This window comes from Berghia stephanieae, chromosome 3 (genome assembly GCF_034508935.2).
Source record: "Berghia stephanieae isolate SIO BIC M18660-M18661 chromosome 3, UCSD_Bste_1.3, whole genome shotgun sequence".
Lineage (NCBI taxonomy): Eukaryota > Metazoa > Mollusca > Gastropoda > Nudibranchia > Aeolidiidae > Berghia > Berghia stephanieae.
Window position 1 is genome coordinate 40,797,460 of NC_088362.1, and position 23,563 is coordinate 40,821,022.

General features: G+C 36.5%; 1 protein-coding gene across 4 annotated transcripts in view; it reads left to right on the forward strand.

Annotated features, from left to right (window-relative positions):
- LOC144967731 (uncharacterized) overlaps positions 1–23,563 on the forward strand; it is a 30,570-nt gene that overhangs the window by 595 nt on the left and 6,412 nt on the right. For 2 of the 4 annotated variants that reach the window (XM_078905306.1, XM_078905307.1), the window contains exons 2-11: positions 1,225–1,626; positions 4,633–4,775; positions 14,375–14,459; positions 15,006–15,959; positions 16,324–16,416; positions 18,303–18,372; positions 19,278–19,338; positions 19,807–19,888; positions 22,628–22,729; positions 23,025–23,123. In XM_078905306.1, the coding sequence (XP_078761432.1) occupies positions 1,242–1,626; positions 4,633–4,775; positions 14,375–14,459; positions 15,006–15,959; positions 16,324–16,416; positions 18,303–18,372; positions 19,278–19,338; positions 19,807–19,888; positions 22,628–22,729; positions 23,025–23,123 (2,074 nt within the window). In that variant the 5' untranslated portion in view covers positions 1,225–1,241. Of the gene's footprint in view, positions 1–369; positions 527–1,224; positions 1,627–4,632; positions 4,776–14,374; positions 14,460–15,005; positions 15,960–16,323; positions 16,417–18,302; positions 18,373–19,277; positions 19,339–19,806; positions 19,889–22,627; positions 22,730–23,024; positions 23,124–23,563 lie in introns of those variants that run through there. The other 2 variants (XM_078905309.1, XM_078905308.1) reach the window with 2 other exon arrangements.

Genomic DNA, 23,563 nt, shown 5'->3' on the forward strand with positions numbered 1-23,563 from the left:
GGCTTTTGGCGATCAGATAATTACGTTTACCTCTTGACCTTTTGTAGTTGTAGTGTTGTTGTTGCCTGCCTCGGTACTGTACTGTAACGTAGTGTGTAACTTGAACGTGATGAGCCACACTTGCACTATCTATACAAGAATAATAGTATCTAGAGTGGTTCCCTGGACAATAAATAAAGAATTGCCAATTTCATTGAAGAGTGGATACTGCATTACAATAAAACTGACTTCTCTATAACTTTATAACATCGTCTTTAAATTGTCACCCAAGGATTGACATTTCAAAACTATAATTATTATTATTATACATCACGCGTTAGTCATTCTTATTGATTATTCTCCCTCTCTTTTCTTGTGATGTATATTTAGAGTTAAATGGTGAACTGAAATTTACATTACATGAACATTATCTCTTGTGAAGTTGACAACGTTGCAGCATCTTTTCCATTATATCTAGGTACACAATATCAATAATCTGCTAATACAATTCATACTATACTCATACTGATCCGATAGTAGATATAAGGTAAGGCCGTCAGTTTTCTTGAGGAATGAGTTTTAACTTGATCAGTTTGTATTTAGTAATGTTTTGTTGAAACAATATTCACCCTAGTATCCTTCCTGCTTTTGATTTTTATAAATTTACTCAACTATTATCTGATATTATTTTTTAAAATCAATTTGTCATGTAAGCGGTGTCTCAAATGCTACATCAATAACTAACACATCAACATATAGACAATTGGATGGTTTTTGTATTTTAAACTACCCTATACCTCACCAACACTATTAGTGTTAACAGTAACAATGCATTGCTGTTAGGACTGCAGATGAGAGATATTGTAATGGTTAAGTCTCTTCTCTGTTCAGTGCTTTATGCAATGCAAAATTCTCTACAAGCTACCGCTACAGAATGCAATGCTGCATTTTGTCTCCTTTTTCATGTTTAAAATAAATAAAATTACGTTTTCTGGGTCTCTCCCATGGTATGTATTTGTTGTTTATGCTGATATCAAACTGGACTTGACTGTTGACATTGTGTTTGAGTTCAAGGTTAGATAAATTTCAAATGTCCAACTGGATAACAATATAAGGTTGGACTTTGAGATTCAGTCTACCGAACAATTTCTTCATTGAAAGAACAGTTCAATACCATTGTTTTTCATTTAAAACCTTTTTTAATTATTTATTTTCTCTTATCCAATTGATGCATTATTTAAACAGGCTTTTCCCTTGGCACAATGGCAGAGGAAATGGAAATGGGAGAAATAGAAGCAAGCGAGAGCGGTGGTTGTGTTGGAGATGAAGAGGAGACTCCAGTGGGCAATGAGAATCATGCAGGAAGTGACGATGATGAAGATGACGCTGCTGAGGATCAACATGAGTTTGAAATTATTGATCAGGTCGACAGCGATGAGGAAGAAGGTAATGGAAGATCAAAAGGAAGTGGAAATGGAGATGGAGACGACAAGGGAGATGAAAGTTCAGACACAGATTTTGACGATTCACAGCTTCATGAAATGCTTGAAAAGGGTATTGATAAAGAGAGTATCACTGCGAAGAAAGATGTGAATGAACAGCCATTAGATGGAAAGCCCATTATACGACACAAAATAGTCTTGCAAGGTTAGTAAATATCTTTCAGACGATCTTTTAAAATTCCTTTTTTAACACCGGTATTTGAGTCACGCTGTAGTATTTGTTATTGATGTTTTGTGCAATTATTTTACAAAGTTCATGTGAAGCTATCGGTTTTATCTTAGGGCGGATTCTGCAGAGCACATTTCAGGATTTACTTTTTCAGCCCAAATTTCAAAATTGATGAATATTATCATATTTGGTATTATTTGAAAGAGGATTTTAAGTGCTTTTAGAAAATATAAATATCTTGATCTAGAGCACCTTGTCACCAGTGTCTTAGCCCAATGAGTTACCCCTGTAGTATCATGATATGACATTTATAAAGGATTGGCCCTATTTAAATACCCTTAACTCAATTAAATTGATTTCTAAAACTCCATAAGTCCTTAAACGTGTTAAAAAGATTTAAATAAATTAATATAACTATTGCTTAGGGGTTTTAGTTTTAACAGATTTATTAATTTTATTAAAACAATGATTCTTGTGAAAAAAATAACTGAAAAAAGATATGGCCTCTCATCCTTTTGGGCGGCTCTATTTTTTTTTTGTTCTCCATTTATATAGCCCCCTTATAGTCCCTGATATGATCTGCCACTCTCTGGGCCCTGGAGAAAAGATCCAGAGGGGCTTTCGATGTAGCAGATGTCTTAGAATCCATCTTTTGATAGTCCTCCGGGTTGTGGGACGATAACCTTAAAATGAAAAAAATATTTTATTCTACTGTGCAGTATTCTCTGGACTTTAAAGTGTAATAATATAGTATATGTAGTAAGCAGGAGAACACATTCATCAATTATTATACAGATTCTAAGTTACGAGTTCAAATAAACATAAAATATTCAGTGGGTGGCTTATCTAAGAAAATGTCATGCGTAAGGATTTATTGAAATAATGGCATGGTAAGTTAAATCAAAGAGTGATGTACAAATTGAATTTCTCTGCATGTGTCATACTCATCAATGTTAAGGTAGAATCATATTACCATCATCTGTTACAAGAGCCGCAAATAGATGAATGAGTATAATAATGGTGTCAATTTCCACTGCCCACCCCCAAATCCTGTTTAAAAATTCTCTGGTCAAAAAGTTCTTTTAAAAAATCCAGTTTATCATTATAAATCCCCCGATATATATCTGAGATTAACCAAAGTATAAATCCTCTCAAATTTACAGACATGCCCATCTCCCGAAAAAAATAAAATAAATAACGTACCAATGCGTAACCCCGATCTGACATACTTCGAATCAATGTGTCATGAGTAACACATTTCACCACTAGCAGCTTGCCCAGTGTGTGTAATCACAACATGTGTCTCGATCTGTCGACTTCAAACTATGCCTTGAATGAAAATCCCTAATTTGTAATAAATGAAGTTCATAACTTACTGTGGTGGATTTGATATTCAATTTCTTGTTATTTAATCATTGTTTGGTCATTTCAACACAAACAACAACATTTTGCTCATTAAAACATCCTTAAAACGGAGCTATCGGCTGCTTTTTGGTTGTCGCCTCGTTTCATGGTTCGAAATACAGTGTTCAAAATCATTGGGACACGCGTGAGTTTATATCAAATGCATTTTAAAAACAAATCGGATCGGAAAAAAGACATTTTACATGAAATATTACAACTTTACACCTATAATAAGTGACTTACCTTATTATTTTTCAAAATCCTTCTGTTTTTTTCTGTGTTTGAAATCATATGTAATCTTATGACGGTCTCATAATAAAAACGCTGATAAATGTTTTAAATTAAAAATAAAATAATATAAAACAGTTTGTTACCCTGTTTGTGTGCTAAACTTTATTTTCAACGAAATATGAACTGGGTGGGGTTCCTGACCTCCCATAGAGGGCAGGGAGGTACTTATAGCTGTTTTCCAACTTGCTCTGTCTTTGTCTTGGAATAAGATTACTTGGTTTTGTCCTGGTCCTGGCCAGATGCCCTGGCTGAGAGGAAAACAGTCAAATGTATAGTCAGTTTTGGGAGATGATATTTTGTTTATCCTTGTAAATCATCTTTCTGTTATGCACTGTATTATGTTTTCTTTATATTGTATATGATTTGTAAAACATTTGAGTGTGTTCCTCTTAGTGGGGACCTGTGCTTGTGTCTGGATGAGACTTTTAGTGATCTCAAACTAAGTACTTTGATAGTGTGCTCTTGGAATCTACACCTGTTTTTTATTTGAACCAATTCCCCTTTTACTATCTCATTTTCTTCCTTTTTACGGGTGCTGATATGACCTTAATGTGTTGCAAGTGCCGTAAAACTCTTAAAAACAAACAAACAAACAACGAAATATGAAGACATTTTGGACTTGCAACGATTTATTTTGAATTCAGGTCGACTTTGCCTTTGAGGTTCCCATTAGCGAACCCGGTTATAAAAAGATATTTATTAAAAACCTATTTTTTTCCTCTACTGACGATGAAAATTGCTTCTTTCTTTAAAAATAACACATTTTAAGTAATTTTCTACAGAAAGGATCCTGGTTTGGAATACAAAATAGCCTTTCATATTATTTTTTAGGTAATTCAAGAAATAGTAAATGCCGTAACCAGGATTAAGTGATTTCGAATCAACAGAAATTGTCTGTGCGAGTATCAAAATAAATAGCAAAACACATTTTCTTGCTCATGTAGATTCCTTGTAAGAAAACAAACAAGAAAAAAGTATCGCATTTGAAAAAGAATATAGATATGACACGAGAAATAACAGTTTATATAGTTTTTTTGGCTATTTCGTTATGTTCTGTAGAATCTGCCTTATTGATTTTAATAAATTAATTTTACCTTTGTTTGTCAAATAAGTTTGTATTGTTTATATAGTTCTTGATAGGAGAAAGTGATATTTTATTGTTCTCTTATTTTTAAAAAAATGTTACAAATAAGTTTATACAATACTCTCATATCTTTAAAATTATAAATTTTAATTTTAAGTAATTGAAGTAATTGTTTAATTTGGTTCGTTTTCTCTTCATTATAGAACTGGAGAATGACCCATTTGATATCCTACCCGAGGGCTGGGTTTGTGCGACTCATAACTCTGGCATGCCCGTTTATCTGCATAAGGAGAGCAGAGTATGCACCATGGCAAGGCCATATTACCTTGGGTCTGCTAGCACTAGGGTAAGTATCATATTAATAAGACAATTTGAAAAACTAGTCAAGAGATAGGTGATGCAGCTTTAAGAGCAGTAAGAAATATATATCAAATTATTCAGAATATTAGTACACAAATGCCAAGCTTCTGGTTTCACAGGAAAAGATATCTGTCTGGAGCTAAAAATTTGGGTGGAGGTAACGTCCTTAATGTCTTCAGTGTTTCAAGGGAAGCGTCCTCCACTTCCATTGGCATCACAAACACCACAACTTCATCCTCACAATCACCATTATTCCCAGCATCATTATTATCACTACCACCCCTATTATCATCATAAATGCTACAATCACCTCTTTTTTCATTACCACCACCACTACCACTGCTATAATCACTACATCATTATCACTACCACCACTATAACAGTCACTACCCGATTATCACCCCAACTACGACTATCACTATCACAACCACTATATCACCATCACTGCCACCACCAGCACTACAATAATCACCACCTCATCATCATCACTGCCACCACCAGCACTACAATAATCACCACCTCATCATCATCACTAACACAACTGTTACCACAATAACCACTTCATCATCATCATCATCATCACAACTACAATTACTGCTAACACCCCCACTACAGCTTCACCACCACTTCTCCAACCACCACCATGTTATCATTCTCTGAGAAATTTAGGAGTTATATTTGATACCATATTGAATATGTCTGCCCATGTCAGGAATGTAACTAAATCCTGCAATCTTTATCTTCGATCTATTGGTGCTATTAGAAGGCTTCTTGATATTAATACCACTAAACTTCAGGTTGTCTCTATGATTTTTAGTTGCCTTCAGTATTGCAAAGCTTGCTCTATGGTTGTAATAATAATGTCATTAATCGACTCCAAAAGATACAGAACAAAGCAGCTCGATTGGTAACATTATCTAAAAAGCGCAAGCACATTATCCCCATTTTGGAGGACCTACACTGGCGACCTGTAAACTTTAGAATTGAATTTAAAATACTTACCCACATTTTCAATTGCTTAAAAACAGTTCTGCTCCTGTTTACCTTCAAAAAGGTATCCACCTTTACGAACCCAGTCGAAATTTAAGATCTGCTAATTTAAATCTCCTAAGGGGGACCCCCAAAATCTTTATTTTTCATGAGAAATCCTTTGACCACCATGCCCCCCCCCCTATTGTGGAACTCCATCAGTATTGAAACAAAAAATAGTAAAAATTCACTTCCTTTTAGAAAGCGGTTAAAAACTGAATTTTTCTGTAGGGCATATAATTTAGACTGTTAGTATGTATTTTATTATAATATATTTTATTATCATATCAATGTGGTTTTTAACATGGCAGTTCTGTATATATGTATGACATATGATGTAAAGCACCAGTGGGCAATTTTGATTGGAACTAGGCACTATATAAATTCATTATATTATTATTATTAATTATTATTATTATTATTATATATTATTATTATTATTATTATTATTATTATTATTATTATTATTATTATTATTATTATTATCTTATATTATCATTACTATCACTGCCGCCACAAATACACCCATCATCGCCACCACAATATGACCACTGCTGCCACTAGAACAACCACCCGTACATCGTTATCACTACCTCCACTTCTACAAAAACCACTACATCATCTCCATCACCATAAGTACAGCCTTCACATTATCAGCATCATTATCACTCACCATTACTACACCCAACAGTACTCATCGTCATCATTATCACCACTGCTACACCACCAGCACATTACTTGAACCATAATATTTGAAGATATCATAAAAACTGGCAAAAACTGCCTGAAAAGTGAAACCACTGCACTCCAAGACAAACGTTATAACCATTACAGAGTACAGCCGCCTAAAGCAACTTTGAACCATTGTGATTAAAAAATTTTTTTTAAAGTTGAAATAAACAATGTTTATGCTGTATTTAATAAATAAATTAGCACACAAAAAACAATATGCATTCTAAAGATAAATGTATAAGATCTCGAAATAACTTAATAACAAAATGATTAAATACAAACGATAGTAATTTAATGAAACTTGAATGATAATAAAAGAGAAAAGTTCGATCAGAAGTCTTAGCTTGTTGTTGTTATCAGTTCATGATTTGTGAGAGAGCGGAAGACTTCGCTCGCTTCGTCCAAAGCTCCATTCGTCTTTTTCGCTCCCTACATTACCCCCCTCCCAGCTGTATACCACATAGTTTACAGCGCTAGTCTTGATATCGAGGAGGGAGCCTTGACTGTCTACCGGACCTGGTGGTAATTGTAACGTCTCTATTTGGGCGTGTTTTGTCCGATACCGCCTCTTCCAATGTAGCAGGTTTTGTATCTGAACCTGGTCCTAATTGGAGTTTCCTTGTTTGCTGTATTGTTGTTGGAGCGATATGTGCTGCTTTCAGGCGATCTACAGTTACCTTCTCTTTTTTTCCTTTAATGTCTAATACAAAATATTTGTCATTTGTCTCTAAAATTCGATAAGGGCCGTCATAGTGCCGTTGTCAGGGGAACGGTGAGAGTCAATGCGAACGTAAACGTAACCGGTAGAAGTTAGATTGGTAGGCATGTAAACAGGCTGATTCCCATGAAAGTTGGGCGGAGTTGAAGCCAGTGATTGCATGGTTACTTTGAGTTGCTTCACGAAATCTGAACTAGGCTCTATGTGCGGAGTGTTTTTGGGTTGCAGTATTTCTCCTGGAAGACATAGTGTTGAACCGTAAACCATTTCGGCAGGTGAGCAATCGGCCTCAAGTCTCCAAGAAGAACGAATTCCAAGAAGAACCAATGGGAGTTCTGAGTACCAATTTGGAGAAGTTGTTCTCGCCTTCAATGCACTTTTGAGTTGTTGTGAAAGCGCTCGACCATCCCGTTTGCTTGTGGGTGGTATGCCGTCGTGTTGTTGGTCTTGATGCCAAGCAACTTCCCAAATTCTGACCAAAGCGTCGAGGTGAATTGTCTACCTCGGTCAGAGGTAATGTCTGTTGGCACACCAAACCGCGATATCCAATGTTGTAGAACAGCTTGTGCGCATGTCGTAGCATGTGCATCTGGTAGTGGAATTGCTTCGGGCCAACAAATAAAACGGTCTATTATGGTGGAAATGTATGACATGCCTCGACTTGTTGGTAAAGGGCCAACAAGATCAACGTGTAGGCTAGAAAATCGTGTCTGGTTGTGGTAAGCGAATTGATAACGGTGATTTGGTATGTCGACTGATGTTTGATGCTTGGCAGGCATGGCACTCTTTACACCAGCGACGAATATCTCGTTTCATACTCTCCCAAACAAAACGCTGACAAATGAGTTTTTGTGTGGGTCTTGGGCCAGAGTGTGATAGGCCGTGCAATTGGTCGAAAATCAGATGTGTCCACGATTTGGGTAGAATGGGCCTTAGTCTTCCAGTTGACGTGTCACAGAGGATGACATGGGTGTCGAAGTCGACATATTGGAGATTTAAACCTGTTGTTTTCGACATGTAGCTCTCCATCTCTCCTGAATCACGTTGGTCTTTAGACAAAAGTGCAAAATCTCCCGGGGATAGGTTGTGATCTCCCTTGGATGATGCATTGATTGTTAAACGGGAGAGGGCATCAGCGACGACATTGAACTTTCCTCGGAGATGTTGTATATCTCAAATATCTGTAGTAAATTCAGCTATGTAGGAGAGGTGTCTCGTCTGCCGCGGCGATCTATCCGTTTGGCTTCTGATCGCTGTAACTAATGGTTGGTGGTCAGTGTAAATTGTAAACGACTGGCCTTCCAGATAATGTCTGAAGTGTTTGATTGCGGAATAGGCGGCGAGGAGTTCTCGATCAAACGCACTGTATTTCTTCTCTGTTTCAGACAATTTCTGTGAGTAGAAAGCAAGGGGAATCCACGATTTACCATCCTGTAGTTGCTCTATTTGCGCACCAACAGCTACGTTTGAAGCATCGACAGTGAGGCTCGTCGGCACATTTTGACGAGGATGATGGAGGAGGACGATGTTTTGAGAGAGTTTTTGGCTTGTTCAAAAGCCTTTTGACAGTCTGTGGACCATTCGATGCGTTGGCCTTTGCCGCTTGCCTGAGCATGCAGTGGATCAAGTGTGTCAGCGATGTGTGGCATGAACCGATGATAGTAATTAATCATGCCGAGAAATCGTTGGAGCCCCGTGCGGTCAGTTGGTGGTTCACTGTTGACTAATGCGGAAACTCGGTCAGGGTGTGGAAGAATACCTTGCGATGTGATACGGTGGCCAAGAAAGTCAAGTTCGCTAGCCCCAAATACACACTTGCCTTTGTTGTAACCAACCCGTTGTCAGAAAGAAGCTGAAACAGCTGGTGAAGGTGTTCACGGTGTTATTCATGGGAGTGGCTGGCTATTAGAATATCATCGATGTAGCCGAATGCAAAAGGAGCGTTTCTCAGGATTCCATCAGGGATGCCACTTTTCCGGTTTTAGCCGGAAATCCGGTTTTTTTACCACCAGCCGGTTTTAATCCGGAACCTCCGGTTTTTGTCCGTCGTCACTATTAAAAAAAAAAGAATTTTTTTTTTTTAAAGAAGAAGAAAAAAATCGCGGTAGTTTATCTCCGCCCATCCCTATCACTGAATTTACCGTGTCAAACATTTCCCTCAAAACCACAAAATCACCATTATGTCTTATGTCATATTTTGACACCTGTGCAATAGTCTCGTGAAATTTAGTGACTGTCCCGTTTTTATGACGTCGGGCCAGACTGAATGGCACCAGATGTCACAATTGACACAGACGACCAGTGGTGTTCTTTGATTAGCTAGTGGTTGATGGTTTGGTTGAAGGGGAAGGGGAGGGACAAATCTCTGTGTCCCTCTCTCTCTCTCTCTCTCTCTCTCTCTCTCTCTCTCTCTCTCTCTCTCTCTCTCTCTCTCTCTCTCTCTCTCTCTCTCTCTCCTCTTCTCTCTCTCCCCTTGCCTTTCTTTCCATTTCTCTTTTCTTCTTTTTTTTTTTTTTGATATAGAATTCCTAAGATCAATTCATAAATTATTCTCTCTTTCGCAACCATCCATTAAATCATCTGGTTATACAGAGATAATACATTAGCCTAGAATAAAGCAATGGTGGTCGGCTTAGTTTATTCTTCTGTCTTTTTACCTTTTGACTATGGCTTTTGTGAGATTCCTGGGTTGTATTTATAAGCTGAATAACCACTAGGTTTCGTTAAAAAATAAAAGATATTGTAGCCTGCTTTATAAAGTAAAAATCAAAACAAAACTACACTTTCTGGCCTTTTATTTGAATAACATTGTAGGCCTTTAACATGTGGAAAGGACAATTCATTAAATGTTTACAAAAGTAAATTTAGTTTAATGATAAGAATGGATTTATACTAGTAATAGTAATACATTACATAATACCAATACAAAACTATGTTCCTGTTATTTTTACACTTTGCTTGTGTTTGACCGATAGACGGAGACATTTTCCTCCTTTTTGACAAATTGCTATTATTATCACTGAATGAAAAACACTCACCAAAACCACTACATCATCTCTACCACCACTACTATTACAACCACCACCACATCATCATCCCTACCAACACTACTACTGCAAATATCACCACATCATCCCTACCACCAGAACTACTACAACTACCACCACATCATCATTCCTACCACAACTATTACAACCACTACCACACAATTATCTCTAAAAGACCACCACTACTACAACCACCACCACATCATCATCCCTACCACCACTACTACTACAACCACCATCACATCATCATCTCTAAGACCACTACTACTACTACTACTACTACTACTACTACTACTGCTAACTACTACTACTACTACTACTACTACTACTACTACTACTACTACTAACTACTACTACTACTACTACTACTAACTACTACACTACTACTACAATCACCACCACATCATCATCCCTACCACCACTACCACATCATCCCTACCACCACTACTACTACTACAACTACCACTACATCATCATTCCTACCACAGCTACTACAACCCCACCACACAATCATCCATACGACCAGTACTACTACAACCACCAGAAACATCATCATCCCTACTACAGCCACCAAATGTAATTACACTTTCAACTTTTGAAATTCTCCGAGTCGTGTCAGGAATTGCTGCGGACAAATTTTGAATCGCATCTCAGTGAATTTGAGTGAAGTTCAAATTTAATAGGTTATGGTTGCATGGTGGGTCATGATCTTCACAATGAAAAATTTTCTCTTTTTATGTGACCACTCATTCTCACCCCTGATAGCTTATAAATTTGTCTATATTTTGTTTCAGCACCTTATTTTATCAATTTGAAAACTGTTAACTCTCCTTTCTTTTGTGTGTTATTTGCTCTCAATTGCAATAATAAGTACTGAAACAATATTCCAAATTTGATATTTTTCAAATCCCTACAAAGCCCTTGACGTTGATTTGTATCTCGTCCGCGCAAGTTTTCAGGCTTTTTAAAATTTGCCTGGTGGCATCCCTGATTCCATCCATAAGCCTCTGGAATGTCTGGGCAGCATTCTTAAGGCCGAATGGCATACGTACAAACTCCCAGAGGCCAAATGGAGTAGTTATTGCGGTTTTTGGAATTGATGTAGTTGCGACGGGTATTTGGTGATAACTCCTAACAAGATCGACTTTAGAGAAAACTTTGCACCCTGCAAGTCGTCTATTGAAGTCCTGAATGTGCGGTAAAGGATATCTGTCATCTTTTGTTTGTGTGTTGAGGTGGCGATAGTCACCGCAAGGTCGGAGTTGCCCGTCAGCTTTCGGAACAACATGAAGAGGGTGAAGACCATGGAGAGTTAGAGCGTCAAATGATCCCCATTTCTTCCATAGCCAGAAATTCTTGTCGAGCTGCTGTCAGTTTATCCTCGGTAAGACGACGAACTCTGGCGTGAACTGGCGGTCCATCTGTAACTATATGCAGCTCCACACCATGTTTGTTTACAGGTGAACTGAATCTTGGAGTAAGCAATTGTGGAAATTCTGACAACATGCATGAGTATGAGGTTTTCTCTGCGAAGGAAAGTCCCGAAACCGAGTGGGAGGTTCTAGTTGGCTGAAGCGAGGCTAAAACACTGCCGAGTGACATAAGGCGTCTACCTTTTAAGTCAATGAGGAGTTCATGTTGAATAAAAAAATCTGCTCCAAGTATAGGTCTCGTGACGTCTGCCAGAACGAACTCATGTGTAAGAAGTTTTTTTGTCCAAAGTGGAGCGTGAAAGTTCGTTTTCCCCATGAACGGATAGAGGTACCGTTAGCTGCTAATAAGGGTGAGGAGGGGGAGTTGCATTTTCTCTCGTGGACAGATGCTGGAAAAACTGAAACGTCCGCTCCGGTATCTATTAGGAAATGTATTCCTGATCGTCTGTCCGTGATTGAAAAGGTGTTCGTGGCTGTGTCTGGTGTGCCAGCAGTCGCCACTTCTAACTGCTGGCCTTGTCGTTTCCCAAAGGAGTAAAACTACACCCTGGCTGACACCGTTGAGCTTTGAATCCAAACTTCGTGTGGTAAAAACACACAAACCGTCTCTGTTGACCAAATGATCTGTTGCCACGTGACTGTTGTGCCCGATTGGGTTTGAAACTCGCGGCGTCGATGTGGGATTGTCCATTGTTTTCAATAGGTGTGAAGCCGCCGCTGGATTCTTGTCTTGTCGACGAAGCTACGACATTGTGTTTCGTAGATCCATAGTGCCATCAGCAAGTCTTGCAGTTGCTTTCGTCTCCCAAATCCTGTCAGCAGCCTCGGCTAGAAGTTCTACGTCGACGATATTCTGACTAGCTAAAATGCATTGGATGTCAGGAGGGAGGTTTGACAGGAAAAGTGCCTGTTTCAATGTTTGGGGGTCATCATTCAATGAGTTGATTTTCCTCAGCAGCGCTGTTGGTCGTTTGTCACCCATTCCGTTGAGATTCAGCAGTTCGAAATCCTTTTGGGCTTGAGACTTGCCGAATGTCTTGATAAGTGATTTTTTAAGCGTCTCATATTTATTTTCATGTGGAGGGTTTGTGAGTACTGCCTGCATTTCTTCTGCAGTGTTTACATCTAGAGTGCTAACAACATAGTCGTATTTTGTTTGGTCTTCTGTGATACCGCGAGTGTTAAATTGTGCTTCAATTCTTGCAAACCAAACGTCTGGTGACTTTGTCCAGAATTCTGGCAGTTTTAGTGAGACTGCCCCAACCGTGCTTTGACTTTGTTGGGAGGATTGGAGGACAAGGAGTTGTTGCAAAAGGTCAGAAAGTTCGTTTTTATGTTCTGCCATGTCCAGCGTCGGGGTCACCAGTATAAGATCTCGAAATAACTTAATAACAAAATGATTAAATACAAACGATAGTAATTTAATGAAACTTGAATGATAATAAAAGAGAAAAGTTTGATCAGAAGTCTTAGCTTGTTGTTGTTATCAGTTCATGATTTGTGAGAGAGCGGAAGACTTCGCTCGCTTCGACCAAAGCTCCATTCGTCTTTTTCGCTCCCTACAAATGCAACGAACTTCCAATACAAAATCCTTTTAACAGTTAGGTCAAAAAAAGTTCACATCTACAAGAATCAACTGCATGAACATTAAATCTCATAAAAAGTAATTGATTTACCCATTTATTTCTAAAATGATAAACTTTCAAGTGAAAAGAGTGTTGTGGTCGCTTTAAAAAAAAAAATCAAAATGGTGGAAGGAATAATACAATTATCAATTGAATCTCTCAATGCTGAAAAAATATCATAAAACATTTAAAAATTAGAGCTCATGAGGACTAGTCATGGGGAAAATGGGGGAGTGGCATCAAAAGTCGGCTATCGAAATCCTAATGAGAGTTAAGGAGGTGGGATCAGACTGCTTGAGAAATGATGGATGGAAAAAGTTTGAGGAGGGAAATTAGGCTGATCATTCACATAATATGTGTAAAATGTTCAGTGTCAGTTGACAGTATAGGGTTTAAATGTAAAGCATGACTGCCTTACACATCAGATAAAACTTGTGGGTTTGTACAGTAAATTTAAGAACTATGTTTTTCAGATCTGAACATTGACATATTATCAGAAATCTGAGAGGAAGAATAACAGGAGTATGATAATTATATGGCTGATGAAGAGCTTAAACTTTTTTATCTTTTATATATCCTTTATATAATTATTTCGGTTTTATGGAAATAATAGAATGGCATCAAATTATATTCAGGACACTGTAAGTTCAAAGGCCTTTTTGTCTCCAAATAAATTGTACATTGCCATATTTGAGGTGTCGCATCATGTGCCTAATGTAAATGTTGCTGCTCGAAGCTCGAAGAAATAAATAATAATGTGAAATTGAATGTAAGCTTCAATTTAATTACAATTTGGGAAACCCAAAACGTTCATTTGATCTGTTTTTGTAATTGAATTGAAGCTTACATTCAATTTCACATTATTATTTACATCATGTGCCTACAACATAGAGGAAAATATTGTTGCACACTAAGGTGACTATGAGCCCTTTTAAATGTAATTTCACTTTTTGCCAGAGATAAAGTCTCAAGATTTTCTAAACCCTTTTTCCTCTCCCCAGAGACATGATATACCTATATCAGCCATCCCATGTCTACAATATCGAAAGAAACTGAAGAATTTGGAAAGTAGAGGTGAAAAATTAGGTAATGATTTCTTATTTACATATCGTTGAAGCCATGACACTAATGCACATTTGGATAAGAATGCCATTTTCATTTTGTTATTGTAAAATATTTCTCTTTTGTATCAGGTGCATTGATTATAGAAGACTAATAAAGGAGCTTGTTGACCAACTCCACTCGATTTTATTAGATATAAAATGGGGAATAGAAGAATTAGAATGTTTACTTTCCCTCTTCCCTGAGACTCTGTTCCAAACTCATAGATAGCTTAATTATCTCTTAATTTTTAATATGTCCCAGCAGAGGCATATGATATATATGTGGAATTAAAAGTTATGGTCTAAACATTATAACAGGGTTGAATATTGCTATTGTTTAAATCTCTTAGCTTACAATGTAATTCAGTTTGTCAGAATAGGAGAGGTGGGGGGGGGGGGGGGGGATGGTCAATTGTCGGCGATCACACACTAGCACAGTTTTTTTTATCATTCTGTACTATGTAACTATTTATACACATCAAGCATGCCTTTTTCATAATTATAATCTATTAAATTTTTATTGCATTAGATGGAGCAAGTGTACCGGTTGAAGATGGAAAGGCTTCTCAAGGGACACTACCTTCCTGTGATAAAAATTCCACAAATATTGAAACCATTCCTTCATCCCAAGAAAACAAGGTTCCAACTCATCAGACTCCACCACATTTGCAGGAACATCAAACCCCACCACATCAGTTAGAAGATGATACAAATCCACCTTTGACAGACTCTACTTCTCCTCATAAGATGTGGATGGTGGTTCAGGATTCATCTGGGAAATGTCCCTCTCATAGAGAACCAGAAGAGTTACATACAGGAAAGACTAATGATTTTATCAATGAGATTTCACAAGTAGAACCAAACAGTCAATTATCAACTTCACATTCGTGTAATAATACTAACAACACAGATAGCCCACGTTCCCCAGGAGGAGAAAATATTGCTGTAAAGTATGATAGCTCAACACCTTTGAAGTTTGAGGCTTATGATGGGGGTTACTACAGTGTGGCTGTGGAAGCAGTAAAAACTTCCCTCTGTTTCCAAGAAAATGACAGTAGGGATAAAGATATTTCCATTACTGAAAACTCCTTGAAAAAGGATTCACCAGAATTCAAAGTGGTTAAAGTTGAGCAAGATGTTGTTGTGAATAACCAAACAGTGTTAAATAGTGAGATTTCTGAAGAACAGCAGCAGTCTGCGACCTCTCCTGTTGGAAATGACTGTGAGACAGAGATTAATGAACGTGCTACAACCGATGTCGGTCAGAACAATAGTAGTAATAATAATAACAACATTGTTGTTGAAGAAACGTCGACTAGCATTGATTCTAGTGAACTTGTAACTAGTAATACAAGTACGATATCCAGTATCAAACGTAAAATAGAAGATTTGAAAAGAAAAGGAGCCAAGCAGAGGAAGTTGATGGATGGGACTGCCGAAGAAGCTTCTCCACCCGGTGATAATAACATTGCCGTCAATGTTTGTAAGTATGATATTGTGATGGCTCAACATAGTGCAGGGATTTAAATTTAATGACAGCCTATTTGATATTTTGGGTATTAGAATTTATATAAGCGCTATAAATTTTCATTTAGAGTAGTTATTGCATTATACGCCTTTGCAGTACTTGAATCAAGCACATTAAGATGCTCACATACATTTCTCTCTCTCTCTCTCTCTCTCTCTCTCTCTCTCTCTCTCTCTCTATCTCTCTCTCTCTCTCTCTCTCTCTCTCTCTCTCTCTCTCTCTCTCTCTCTCTCTCTATAATATCATTTATTGTGATTTTTGCTTGCTTCAATAGATATTGAAGAATTTTTCTATGTTGAATTTATTGTTGCTTTCCTAGTAGATTCCAATGCCCCTGAGGATCAGCTCAGGCTTCATGCAGCTGAGGTCAAAATCCTGACAGCAGAGGAAAGAGCAAAGGAGTCTTTGTTGGGTAAGAACATATGCCATATAACTATTGATAGGACAGAATCATGTGTATTAAAGCAATATTTATATTAATTTGTTATCTCAAAGTAAAAATCAGTAATTGTCTTTGATATTTTTAAAATTTTAATTTTTGGATGATATTTTCATGATTAGTCATTTTAAAAAATAAGATTCCACACACGAAGAGTACCTCTCTCCCGAACAGTACCTCTCTCCATGGATGCCCTTTTCCCGGCTAAAACTGGAAAACCAGCTTTTTGGAATATTCAGACTGACCTTGATCGGTATTGTTGAGTTGAATTTTTAAAAAAGATTACAGGGTTGTTTAAATGAACAGTTAATGGGTAGCTAGAAAGATGTGTTTCCTTTTTTTCTATGATTGAAGAGTGCTAGTATTTGATAAAGAGAAGCTTTGGACGAAACATTTTTATATATGGCTTTTCGAGATAAAAAATTCAGGCCTTTTTAAAAAAAAAAGAAAACAAAGCAAATGGTATCCCTGCTCACTGTCGAATAGTGATGGTAACAGATCTGTCGGTGGAAAAAGGAAGGTTAAATAACCAGTAGAGCTGTAATTTTTAGAAATATTTCTCTTCCAACACAAAGGACATATTATTAGCCACTTATTCAAAGGGTCACAACATACCTTTAGGTAACAACAAAAGAACAAGTGAGAAGGAAAGTGCCAGAAGACAATAGAGAATAAACATTTTTTGCGGCGGTGATGGGAGTTTGAACCCGCGACCTTACTGGTATGACAACTCCGCCTGGTTCTACCATATGAGCCATCACCGCCGCAAAAATTTTTTATTCTCTATTGTCTTCTGGCACTTTCCTACTCACTTCATCTCTTGTGTTACCAACATAAATGCCTGCTCCACTCACTTTTCTGAATTAAGCATACCTTTAGGTGAACATATAATAATTCATAGAACAGAAATCATCTGGGACACACTAAGTAAGTCTCATCCATCTCTTCCAGACAATGACAACTCATTGGACCGACTAGACTATCGTGATAATTACCAAGTATGTTGAAAATGAAGACATTCTTACCGTACTTGGTGATTATCATGACATATTATCGTCTTTATGCATAAAATGGCAATATGAATGAAAGTTTTTTGCAGAGGGCAAGAGTAGTGAAGAGGAGATAATTATGATTTGCTTGGTTTCCTTGAATTTTTATTTCACTAAAGCAAAAACATTACTATCAATCTTCCACTGTAAATGTGTATGTATTTAAGCTGTGTCTGTGTTATATTCTATAGCATCACCCTTGAATCATATACCTATGATGTTGGCATGGGTGTACGATCCGATAGTGATGTCGTTTCTTCTTCTCTTTACTAGCCTATCCTGTTTCTTTGGTTTGTGATTGTATTTTTGACAGGGGATATTTTTTTTCTCTGTAAATCTTCTGCCTGTTTGTTCTTGGTTATTTATAATTTAGCTTATGATATCTTTAGGTTATGATTTTGATTTACATTTGTACTATTTTTGTTGGATTGCTTGTTTTTTTGTTTCAGCGGTCTCTCATATAACCTCAATTGTGTTGGAAGAGACCTAAAGCAACAAACAAACAAAAAAAGACTGAATTACTCCACATAACGGGCGCTTAAATGACCTAAATAGTGTCGAAAGCGCCATTGAACACCTAAAAACAAACAAAAACAAATACTCCACATAAATTTCAAAAACATTTTAAAGTAATAACCATGACATGGGTCTTCTGTTTTGTTTTATTTTATTTGCTTTTTTTTTTTTTTTTGTCTTTCTTGAATTGGATAACAGACTTGTTTGTGGCAGATTTTAAACATCAAAATAATTTAGATCAATAAGTGTGGGATGAATTGCTGTTAACTATAAAATTTTACTTCTCATTTTCAGGCACAGATGCAGTCCACAATTACTGTGCCAACCTTTTTAAATTTAAAACTATCGTGGTGAAAAAATACAAGTAAGTCATTCTTTTATCTTGACATTGTATCAAGTCATTGCTGTGGCTAGAGCTTTGTTTCATGTTTCTAAAAGTTTTTGTATTTTTTTTTAAAAGATTAAAAGTTTTGAATCAGTTTTTTTTATTGTTTTGCTTAATTTTTTTTAAATCAATGAAAAAAAGAAACATTTAATTTACATTTAAGTTACTGACAAAAATGGCAACTGTATCAGAGACAAGGTGGTAACTAGGTTTTGGTGTCTGGTGCAGAAGGCGCAACAAGATGTGTTTGATGTGAATCTGCAAATGCGGATATTCGAGTAAGACTTGTTTTCTCATGACCAAAAACTAGCGGTGTCTAATGAGCCAATAAGATGGAGAGAAAGATAAAGTGAGTAAATGTGACTCGTATATCAGAGAACACAAAACAAACGATGTTTCGGCTTTTGGCCATCTTCAAGTAAAAAAAAAAAATGATGCACTTTTCTTTAGTGAGCTATTCTTTCAACAATATTCGTACAAAAATCGATGATGATTGAGAGTACTTCTCCAATCTGTTTTCCACCTGGCAACCAAAAGTAGATTCAAGATGGATGGAAATTCTTCATCCAATAAGCATGATGATTATTAGCATATTTTATTTTTTCTTCCCTTTTGATCATCCCACCTCTTCTTTAAAACCTGCGCATATATGACCTGCAAGTGTTGATGTAGCATAAAAGTTCTAGAAACAAAAATAACACATTTTTTTGTGTTGAATGCAGCTATGTTTTATTTGTTCATTTATGGGCATACAGCAATGCTTCAGGTTACGTCCATACTCAAGAAAGGTAATATATGAAATGCATACAGGTAAAATGTTGATTTGATGGTGTTATTCATGAAGAAAAACTGATCTGTTTATTGTATTTCCTTACTCCACACAGGACTTGGAGAGAACGAAGAAAGCATTTATTAGGAAAAAACAGAAACAACCGTCCTGAACTGGTAAATGTGTTGATCTTTTGATATCGTTTTTTTTTTGTTTTTATTAAATCAAATACATCTATCATAGGGTTCTGTTTTAAGGTGACCATATGTGAAGGTATTTTTATTATGATTGTATATATTGCCGTATTTCATCATATTGTGTTTCCTCGAAATAAGTTACAAAGCGATTTTAAACTTCACATTCATGAGACTTGAGATTTGCTCTATTAAAAAAAGAAAATTCTCTTCTGTTGTCAAAATGAAAGATTTCATAGCGTAGTGGCAACTCTGATTGTAGATTTTTAAAATTTCATAATTTAATTATATTATGAGATTCAGGGAGACTTCTTTTAGCCTATAAGGGGTTAACATAAACTCACTTTAATTTTCTTCCTAGTCACCTTTGTTCTTACACCTATGATAAAAAAAGTAGTGAGATGATGTACTTAATGTTCAACATAATATTTAACTGCTTGCCTTCCTCAGCCATCGGATACAAAACTTATTACTTGTCCCATCGTTGGCAACCACAACCCTAATGGCTCATCTGGCATTTACAAAAAGAAAGGTAGGATGATTTTTATTCACGGAAATAGGGGGGGGGGGGGGGGGGGGGGGGGGGGGGGGATCAATGGCAGCAGCAAAACGAAGACAAAGAAAGTGCAAAAACATACTTTCTTTCTTCTTTTCTTTTGTTTTTTTTTTTTTTTTTTTTTTTTTTTTTTAATTATATTGTAGTATCAAGTAGTAAGATTACACATAGGTATATATCATTAGCTGTGTGTCATCTAACAGAAAATGTTTAGTGGGAATGTGGGCATGGATATATAATCATGTACTGTGCATTTTATGACCCTTCATGAAGAAAAATGAAAACCGGTTTGCTTCTTGTCTCTCCATTTTTCGTTATCATCCTCTATGGTCAATCAATACAAATTTTGTGTGTCTGATTAGTCCCATCAAAGTGTATGCAGTTGATGTCAGGTGATATTATAACTAGGCAGTTTAGCGAGAGCGCGACCCGCTGGCTGAATCGGCGATCAGCCACCCATTGAGTTTTTGTGACCGGCCGTGGAAGTGACCTGCGGGAGTGGTCGGAAACAAATGCAATTTTTGTTTCGTTTTTCGGATCGTACTACCACTTCAGATACATCTTTTTGAAGAGGAGAAGCTAAACTATGAAACAGTCTTTTTCTGAAGTCGATCAGATCACTATAACTCGAGTTATTTTCTTTTGAAATCAATGCAATTTTTAAAGCTTAAGAACATAAAAACTTGTTGGGTGACAGTATTTAAACTTCGGAGACATAAAATTCAACTATTAAATATTTGAATGACACAAGATATGTAAGAATTAAACTTGACGCACAACTTGTTTAACTCTCCGCAAAATAACACAGATTTTAGACTTACCGCTCAACTGAGCCGGCATTCAGTGGCTGTGACATCACGCTTTAGCTGACCTTTGGACCCACGGTCGCTGCTGATTAAACACCACGCTCTACCTCCTTTATTGGCTTATTATTGATATTAACATTTTGTTTTCATAATGTTTTTTCATGTAAGAGCATTTTATTCTTTTATTTTCATTCTTATTTGTTTATTGAAGTAAAAGTACGAAAAAAAAAATAATGGTTGCCATGGGAGTCGAACTTCCGCCATCTTTGTTTACGATTGAAACTAGTCTGTGTGGCCCCCATGGTAAATATTGAATAAATATCTGTACTGGAGTCCTAAAAGTGAAGAGCTGAGCCAAGACCCCCCCCCCCCCCCCCCCCCCCCCCCCCCCAATCCACACACACACCCTCCCATCATCACCTTTGGTTTATTTTTTTGGATTTTTTTTTTAATGGGGAAGAGGGGGGGGGGGGGGGAGGGGCGTTCATGTTGTATGATGACCGTCCTTTTCTCGGTAAATTTTAACTTTCAACAGCCACTTTTGGTCCACCAGTCAGTCATTTAAAACGTTTTAACTTTAACGTTCGGTTTGTTTACAGTTCTTTGAGAGTCCCATTTATTTTATTAAAAAATAAATAAATAATTAAAACGGATTTATCTACAGTTTGTTTAATTATAGTGTGTTGACTTCCTTCAAGCCCTCACTTTTCATACTTAGGCAACAAGGAATTGATCCAATATATATCTTTTTCACTCCAAAATATTATTCCTTTTCATATTTTGCTTCATTTAACTTTGTTTTGATTCAGATGAATACTTTCAAATGTTTAAAGGATGTCAAGGAGAAGATTGCTGCTATTGCTGAGTCTCAAGGTCAAACTCTCACGTACTCAGTAGTAGTTCATAAGTTATGCCTATTCATGACCACCAAAGGAAGAAAGAAGACAATAAAAGCAAAATCCAGTTTATAATGAAAGAATAGAATTCTACCTATATTTTGATTTATAATTCATGAAAATCCGTCCATTTTTGACGAAGTTACGTCTTCATAGGCAGTTGTTATTACTTGTGTTGTCATGGACTCGTCACAACTTTGCAATGGTAAAATTGGCCGTTTTGAACCCCGAAAAATATTCATTTAAAAATTCATAACTCTTGAACCAATTGAGATATCTCAAAAGTTTAAAAAGCATTGGAATAAGCACAGCAAGCTGCTTCTGTTAATACCAATTTAAAGAAGTTCTTTATAATTTGAAATTTTCACTAAACTGCCTATTATAACCTAGGTATTATTATAGGTTGCCTCCAATACGTTGGGTCAATGGTAGTATTATTGTGTACTGGTGGGGGGGGGGGGTATTGGTAGTATTATTGTATACTGTCGACTACTCTCCCTATTTAATTTTGTCAGTGTGTATTTGTGTGTGTGTGCGTTTGAGTGTGAGTTGGGTGGGGGAGGGGGGGGGGGTCCTGTACTGTTAAGATTAAATCCATCCATTCAATGCTTTGATCTGAGACTGCTAGCCCAGTGTTCTCTATTATTATTTGACCCCCTTTTTATTCTCCAATCGATTTGCAAAATTTTACACATTTTATTCTGTATCATTTGAGTACTTTTGGATGTGCATTGTGGCAGTTACCACATCGACCATATATAAATGTCATATATGAGGAAATAGGCAAAAAAATGATAGTTTTAAGTGTTTTAACATTCTAATGTGATTTTAAATTATACACATGAGTTCATTAACAATTGTCTAGATGAAGTTGTCTGTAGGTCTAAATCGGCTTTAATGCACCACTGAAATGAATATCAATTGTCTCCCAAACAGATTTTCGCAAGTTGGTAGCTCTGTGAATATATGTTCATGTTTATTTTTTATTTTTTATTTTTTAAAAATCCTTACAGCGTTTGTCCTGAATCCGTCCGGCAAGTCATACCTGTGCATCCTTCATGAGTACATGCAAAGAACTTTGAAAATCCAACCTACTTATGTCTTCAAGGAGCTTGGTATGTCTAGTTTAAATCTGATCGGAAATACATGAGTGTGGTACTCATTCTAGGTTAAATGATCGTATACATATTGTGATTTTATACGTTACTTTCTCTGACTTTCTTATTACCTTCGTCTTTTTTTATTCTAAATTTTTAAATTTCAATTTTTGAAATATTTATTTACATGTCTATTTATTTAATCTTTTGTTTACTCATTTATGATTTATTTATTTATTTATTCATTAAATTTATGTTATTATGCACAAATTATCCATTAATCTCTTATTGTGCTTCAACATTTCTCCACCAGAAAATCCTAAAACGCCATATGGTGCTACAGTCATGATCAACAACATTGAATATGGCACGGGTCTTGCATCATCTAAAAAGATGGCCAAACAAGAAGCAGGTCAGTCCTATAATTCGGTTCACAAAGTCGAGAGCATTGGTCAAAGTTTGATGGTAGTTTATGTCAGAGATGATATCACAGTCCAGCAAATGAATCAGATAAAATCACAATTTTATCTTTAAGTAATAAAAAAATGAATATAACAGCTTCAAAAAAGAACAAAATAACAAACGCGGAACACATCAGGGCAGGTGTTTCTATTCAGCTAAAAGAAATTTTCTCTCCTTCTTTTGGTTTGGAAAATTACATAAGCCATGTGTTTCAATTCAGCTAAAAAGAATTTCTCTCCTTCTTTTAGTTTGGAAAATTGCATAAGCAATATATAAATAATAAATCAGAATAATGGTTCAAAGAAGTTATTGAGAAATCAACCATTTGTGATTATTGCTTTGTCGTAGAAAAATCTATGCTTGCTGCACAGGCTTCACTTGTGTGTTTTA